This window comes from Halyomorpha halys, unplaced genomic scaffold, assembly GCF_000696795.3.
Source record: "Halyomorpha halys isolate HHAL.00 unplaced genomic scaffold, Hhal_1.1 Scaffold2753.1, whole genome shotgun sequence".
Taxonomy (NCBI): domain Eukaryota; kingdom Metazoa; phylum Arthropoda; class Insecta; order Hemiptera; family Pentatomidae; genus Halyomorpha; species Halyomorpha halys.
Genome location: NW_027115390.1, coordinates 31,426 through 39,412, shown reverse-complemented (window position 1 = coordinate 39,412; position 7,987 = coordinate 31,426). Strand labels below are relative to the sequence as shown.

General features: G+C 30.3%; 1 protein-coding gene across 1 annotated transcript; it reads right to left on the bottom strand.

The window, feature by feature from the left end:
- Positions 1 to 727: 727 nt before the first annotated feature.
- LOC106691697 (Na(+)/H(+) exchange regulatory cofactor NHE-RF1) lies at positions 728 to 3,755 on the bottom strand. Its single transcript, XM_014437553.3, has 2 exons — positions 3,203 to 3,755; positions 728 to 1,131 (listed from the first exon to the last, which is right to left on the bottom strand). The coding sequence occupies exons 1-2, from the start codon at positions 3,656 to 3,658 to the stop codon at positions 916 to 918; spliced, it is 672 nt and encodes a 223-aa protein (XP_014293039.1). The 5' UTR covers positions 3,659 to 3,755; the 3' UTR covers positions 728 to 915.
- Between the last annotated feature and the right edge of the window lie 4,232 nt (positions 3,756 to 7,987).

Below are 7,987 nucleotides of genomic sequence, written 5' to 3'. Positions count from 1 at the left end.
AGACTAAGCAAATTAGAGTGAGGGTCTCAAAGTGTCTGGGCAATTTTTATTTCTCAGAGTTGCCAAGAAATAAATCTTGACACTTCCACTCTAGTTGGTAGGTAACCTGAAAGTAGTTCCTGAAAGGATTGACAAAAAGAACCACTAGGGCACTTGCTGAATAATTTCCCCCACCAGTGCCAGTACCAGCCCCCATAAAATATCCAATAAATTAAAATGGGCTGAAAAGCATTAAAAAAAAAAATTGTAATGCTATAAAGTCAAAACTGAAAGGATAATAATAGTTTCTTCAGACATTTTCAAGTAAAGAAATCACTTTCAATTTTCGAAATCAAAGAAGACTTTTTCTCATACATTAATGAATAAAAGATAGAATAAAATATATATTTATTTATAAACAAAATTATTATAACAAATTCCACAACAAGCTTAAATATATATGTGTGCCTACAATATAAATACAGCCATCCTCATTTATCAGCTATTGCTCAGAGTTTATAAAATTTAGAAACTATAAATAATATCATTAAATTCATTTAATGATTTGAGTTTAATTAATTAATTAACAGATCTCTAAGATATCCATTTTTTTTAAGAATAAGAATTATTATTTTACTTGGTCTATATATTTTACATTAACTTCATACATAATAATTGGTATAATTAAGTAAGTAATTCCTTAATTAAGATTATAAATCATAAAGATATTAATAAAATATAGTTTCAATTTCCCTCTCCCTTTTCATGTTATGTTTACAGTTAAAATGTATAATACCTATACTGAAAATACAATAATATAGAGAAGTGACTTGTTTTTAGAAAAAACAAAACAATACTTTTTATATTTGTACAAGGAATGTGGTAACATTTACAAAAAAAAAAAAAAAATAAAATAAAATAAGAAAATAACTTTTATCATAACTTTTGGACTATATCATATTTTTTCTTGAAATCAATTGTCTGATCTTTCTTAGGATCATACTTCTTTTTTGCAGCAAGTTGAGCCCTCAATTCCTTTGCTGTCATGTTCAAATTCAAACTGTTATTTTGGTTGTTAAGATCATCAGGAATATTATCATCATTTTGGTTCATTTCTTCACTGGGCGAGTGGTCCAAAGAAGTTTGCATATTCTGGAATAACAAAATGAAATTGACCCTTAATAAACTGAATGTGGACAACTAAGAAAATTAATATAACTTAATAGGAAATTATTTTTTTTTAACAAATGATACTTCTTTATTGAACTATAATTAAAACCAGTTCGCTTGGGTTTTTATTTTTGCCGATATTAAAAGAAAAATTTAAAATTCTCACAAGTATAATAATATGCCATAATGTAATTAAATTTTAGCTACACCATAGTTTTTTTAAGTGCAAAGTGGAAAATAAGAACAATATAATGTATTTTAGACATAGCAAACTCATTTTCAGAATGGCTGATGCACTGTTAATACTGGAAAATCTCATTTAGAGAAAGCAAATATCAGAAATTTCAAATAATTTTGTGTTACTTCAAAAAGGAGGCAGGAGACTTGGCCATTTCATTGAATAATAAAAGTAACTAGAAAAATCATATAATAAGGAAGCCATATTATAAATTTAAAGTTTATATTGTGATTAAAAATACAAGCATTAATATGAGATAATCTATAAGAATTTTAATTGTAGAACCTGGGTTATAATTAATTTTACAAATACTGTTCTGACTTATTTTAGATTTCAAATATTAATATAATAAATGAGATGGTCTGGATTGCAATCATAAATAAAATAAAATTGTGGAAACTATTAATTACAGCTAGATCTTCAACGGGGTTAAAAGGAAGATGAAAGAAACAAGGAATATAAACATGTCACACATAAACACATTTTTCAACAGGTAACAGAACATACAAAACATAATAAGGATATAAGAAATTGAAACAATAATAACTGATCTAATTTTCTTAATATTTCCATTATATTTTTCCACTCTTTTTATAAATGTCAGTTTTTTTAATATATCTCATTTTCATACAATTGAAATGGTTTAACAATATTTGTATCTTCCTCTTTTTAAAAATGATAAGAGACCTACCACGAGGTTTGAAACATCAGCATGTAATAAATAGCTACTATAATTATATAGTTTTTTAACCACTACTTGCACCAACTCTTTTTTATATAACACACGGCCAACCATCAATATGTAATATTAATATAGTTATTCATACATATCTTAACTCACACATTATATCTTCTTTTTCTTTAAGATTAATAATCAGTAATTCCGTAATGATAAAAGCTAATGAGGAACATAAAAATATCTTCCCATAATTATGAGATATCACAAATAAATAATAGGTATGTTACATAAAACAATTTTTCTAATGTTTAAACATAAACTGGTTTAATGTATATCAATGTTCAACGAAAAAAAAACAAGAGACAGATAAGAGGTGAACCAACAGGTATCAAGCAAACTTATGTAAATCTACATACACAAAAATACCTTAAACAAGCATGAAAAATTTAAATAAAAATAAACGAATTCTCTAAATATTGAATACCTATTAATAAATGTTTTATGGTCTGAAAAATAATGCCAGGGTATAATGAGTAGGGCACTATTTACTTCGGCTATTACATACAATAAGGTGTTCTTATTTCTTCAAGGTCACTTGTAAAACCTCGGTAGCTAAAATATTTGCAATCATATCAGGTAAAAACAATTTCTCACACACCAGTACTTAGAAACGATACACAAACCTTTAATTATTGTCAAATCAGTATGAAATCTGAGATTATTTATTCTAATAAAAACATGACAGCAATTAGGAATGTCAAAACCAGATTGTCTAAATTGTTGCAAATATGATTAAAATTCTACAATGAAAAAATAACAACACTCAGAATTATAGATTACTATTTTAAAACCAATCAGTTACAAAAAATAGCCAAATTCAATTAGAACAAGATGAATAAAGATTATATACAACTTTCTAAAATCAGGTAGTTAATGTTACACAAATTTTAAAACAATATGGATAAATAAAATTTATTGATAAAAATTTAATTCAGATAATTAAAGATAAAACAAGTTGTCTATGAGTAAACAAATGTCTATAAATTTATATTTAATTTTGTTTAACTCATTTGGGGTGTTACCAATCAGAGTAAGGATTAAAACATACAAGGATTGTGAGAAAAGTAATTACATACCTCATTTTCAGAAGATTGGGCGCTTTTTGTCGACTTTTGTGACTGAGTATCTTCAGAATTTTTCATGTCATTAAATCCTATTTTTGAGGGATCAGGTGAATTCTGTAGATGTACAACAAAAGGCAAACTACTCTTCAAAACAATGTTTTTTGAGCGGTAATACTCATCTCCAACAGCATCAATCACTAGGAGAGTAGTAACATGAGGGAGAGCTTTGATCCTCTGAACAACTTGTTTGTGATTTTCATTAGCAATATTGACAGAGTTTACTTCTATAATTCTGTCACCTTCCTTCAAACCAGCAGCTTCTGCGGGTGAACCTTCGTCTACTTTTCCAATGTATTGTCCAGGTTTTGTTTTTTCAGCATACAAATTAAAACCGTACCCATCAAAATTATCACATTTAAAGATTTGGCACAACCTAAGCGAATTGGCATACTGTTTCTCTTCCGACATTTGTAAAGGATAATAGAACTACAATATCCTAGAGATAAACGAGAGATAAACGATATATTCTGAAAGTGGGCTGGACGATAACGAATGATACAAGGATACCACCTAGGTACACAAGGTAACAGCGCAATCTAAGTGTGACTTCTGGTGACGTCACTCAGCATATAGTATTTAATAAGTAATATTTTTTTTATTTTTAAAGTAAATATTGTAATGTTACTTTTAATATTTATTTATTTTAGGAAACAAAATAATTATATATTTTAAATTTGGAAAAAAAAAAATCATTTTCAATTTATTCATGAAATATTTGCCTGTAAGTAATAGTTAAATCAGAAACGATATTGACAAAATTAATATCAAGTATCATATTTGTTCGATAAATAGATGATATATTGAAAATCTCTCTTTCTCAAAAATCGGAATTAGGTGTGTTAATTGTAAGCTTTTCGGGTCTTGTGCTAATAATGGCCTCTCTCTAAGGGGAAAATAAAATTAAAACTGTTGAACGTTCTGTCTTTCATTAGTATATAAAATAAAGTGTACTAAGACAGTTCGCAGATTAGACACGATTACGCTAATAGAGAGGGGGGGAGTGTTAAACATTGCAAGATTTAGTTTGTTGATAATGTCGGACCCTCGCAGAATAAGTTACACAGGGACTTGCTGACAAACTAATATTTATATACAATAAATATATTCATGTACGACTAATATTCATGTACAACTAATATTCATGTACCATTGATATTCATGTGCCACTTATATTTATATGCCACTTGTTGTTAAATCCTATATTTTCTTAAGTTAAGGTTGTGATCATGGTTGTTCATGTCATATGTGCCATGCGTTTAATTCAGTTTGATAAAGCCTATTTTACGATATTCCTTATTTCACTATATCAATTTATTAAACTGGATTAATTAAAGTTTATTGTTCGTGATGAGGAAGCTTCTCTGGGCAGAAAGACTATTAGCATAACCAGAAAAAGCAATGCATCAATCGAGTAGAACCACTGAGTAGATAATATATGGGGAGGTGGTGCAGCGATTTGGGCAGCCAATCAGAAGCTAGCATTTAGTCGCGTGACCTATGGCGGGAGATTTGAATTAAAATTTTCAGCTCGACCAACCCTTAACCACTGACATGATCGGTCACGTGATCATTAGGCAGCCAATTAGAGGCTAGTATTTGTTCACGTGACCTCTAGGGGGGGATTTCCATTCAAATTTAGTTCGACATAACGTTAACCACTCACGTGATCATTAGGCCACGTCCTCTTTTAAGGCACGTGACTGCAATCAGGGGCTGAGTGTGCCCGGCCGCAATTTTGTTTTTATGTTGTTTGAGATACTTACGGGTTTGGCAGAGGCTGAGTGTACCCGGCCGCCATTTTGTATTTTATCGCAGCTATTTTATTATGAGGGTCTCACGACCTTTTTCTTTTTATTCAACGCCATGTTGGTCACGTGACTTACGGGTTTAGTGGCGTATACCTAGCCGTCATTGGTTTTTTTAACACCCCCAGTTTATTAAGAGGGTCTCGCGATTCCCTTCTTTTCGTCCAGCGCCATATTGGTCACGTGACTTACGGGTTTAGTGGCGAGTACCTAGCCGCCATTGTTTTTTTTTAACACCACCAGTTTATTAAGTGGGTCTCGCGATTCCCTTCTTTTCGTTCGCAGTTATTTTATTACGAGGTTCTCGCAATCCTCCTCTTTTCGTTCGCCGCCATTTTTATTACGAGGGTCTCTCGACCTTTTTCTTTTTGTTCACCGCCATATTGGTCACGTGACTTACAGGTTTGGCAGAGGCTGAGTGTACCCAGCTGCCATTTTCTTTTTTGATCGCCACCATATTATTATCAGGTCTCGCGGTCGACTTCTTTTCGTTCACCACCATATTGGGTTTTTTTTTATCGCCACCATTTTATTAAGAGGGTCTGGTGATCTTCTTCTTTTCGTTCACCGCCATATTGTTTTTTTTTGTTTTTTATCGCCACCATTTTATTACGAGGTTCTCGCGATATTCTTCTTTTCGTTAGCCGTCATTTTATTATGAGGGTCTCGTAATCCTATTCTTTTCGTTAGCCCCCATTTTTGTTTTTAAGGGTGTCGCGGTTCTTTTCTTTTCGTTCGTTACCATTTTATTGCGAGTCTCGGCATTAACTTCCTTAGAGATAAATAGTTCTGTTTCTAATTAGGACTTTTTAATCTCTCTTCTAATAATTTTGACTTCGAACCTTAATCCCCTCTGTTTTTAATCTTGTAGTGTAAACAATGTGAATAATTTGAACTAGTTAAAGCTATTAAAAATATAAACACTGATATGTAGACCTTTATCTTCTAATCCCTTCGATGAATGTAAAGAAGGGACTTCGATTTGAATAATCCCTAAAACATAAACAGACTGAGAGATAAATAGATCTGTTACTATGTAGGACTTTGTAATCTCTCTTATCTTTTAATACTTTCGACTTTGAACTATGATACTTTCTATTTTAGTTTCCTCAGCGTATATCAACAAAGGATCATTTAAGTCCCTAAGGATTCAATTTTGAACCGGCAATACCTAAAACATAAACACAGATATGGATCTCGACTATCATCTTTATCAGTTAAATCTTTCGGTCGAAGTGAAGAAACTTTGAACCACTAATAAATTGCTTATAGGAGTAGGATAAGTGATGTCATTATTATCAGCTAATAGAATTGCCAAATGTTAAAAATGTACAAATAGTCGTGTTATTTTTTTTTTTAAATTTCTTCTCTCTGGTTTATTCGCTGTAGCATTCCTAGCTGTTACGTAACCTTCATAAATCCAATGAAATACTTACGTTATAGACGCGGAGTGCGCTAGGCCACCATTTTGATCGTATAATCGTGTAAACAATGTACTTTGAACTTATGTACTTGATCTCTAAATGAGTTGTAGAGAATTGCAATCTCCTCTATCTTTAAAGTATTTAAACTTTGAACTGTAATCCTCTTTCTTTTAATTCTTAATTTAAGTGTAAACAATATATTTTGTAATTTAATCATACAACTAAAGCATAAAATAGGATATTTTTTTTTTTTAATATCTTCGTGAAATTTAAAGGTATATTATGTTTCGAACACTGGTAACATATAACAAATAAAATACAACACATTACAAAAGAAAACAATTTATTTTATTTGAATTTGATACATATATTTGTTTAAATAAATGTCTGATCTTTATTTTGTATTCTTCCATTGTAAATTAAAGAAATTATTTCATTGCTGTTGTTGAAAGCAACGATATCTGCAGGTGACATCTTAAAATGTATTGGGAGGAATATCCTGAAATTTTACCATACCCTCTCCCTATTCTCTCTAACGAACACTCATATAATTTCAAATTATCAACTAAGTATAATATGATAACATAATTTTAATATTAAAATATTACTAATAACTACAATTTTAACAATTTTTGTACCTTTTTTTATTTCGGCATTAAGACTTAAACCCCTTCACCACTTCACGGTAAAGGTACAAGAAAAAGGTTTTGTTTTTTAATTACAATAACAACATAAATAAACCAAATAAAAATCTGAATGTATACAAAGCAAAAAAAAAAAAAATCAAATCAAAATTTAATCTTCAAATTTATACATATAAGAAATAAATAGATTTTTTTTTTGTTTTGTTTTTTCCAAATATATACAATGTAAATAAATCAAAATAAAAATCTTAATTCATACATACCAAAATAGAATTAAAATTAAATCTTCTAACCAATACATATCAGAACTAAATAGAACTTGATCCTTAAAGCTAAGAAAATATTATTCACATTATCACTGTATAATCAGAACTTTTTTTTAATCATATATTTATTGTTATTTACAACTGTATAACATATATACAACAAGTAAATTTGCTGTAGGTGAGAAAGTGACATGATACAAACATGTGGAGAATCTACCTATTGATAGAACTCCAATAACATAGAGGAGAAGATCCCGAGGCCATCTTCTTTTCAGACGCCTAGGAGGATTATTAGGTAATGACGGAGAAGCCAGGTTTGAAACAAGTGAATTTGGGTGGTTGGGAAGTTTTACATGGAAGGAATGGTATCTGGTTTTGGCCAAATTGGCAACATATGGGACATTGAGGTCATGATGGATGACTTGATTTGAGACCAAGTAAGGAGCATTAAGGATTTTACGAAGGATTTTGGACTGTAAGGATTGGATTCTGGAGGAATTTGATGGTTTAGTGGAACCCCAAAGCTCAACTCCGTATGTCCAGATAGGCCTTATAATAGTCATGTAGATCAGTCTTTTGTAATGGATTGGCAATTTAG

Excerpts from the sequence above, each read along its gene's own strand:
- LOC106691697 (XM_014437553.3), bottom strand. The coding sequence starts at position 3,658 with ATGTCGGAAGAGAAACAGTATGCCAATTCGCTTAGGTTGTGCCAAATC. Across the intron at positions 1,132-3,202 it reads CCCAATCTTCTGAAAATGAG|AATATGCAAACTTCTTTGGA; the intron begins GTATGTAATTAC and ends TTGTTATTCCAG.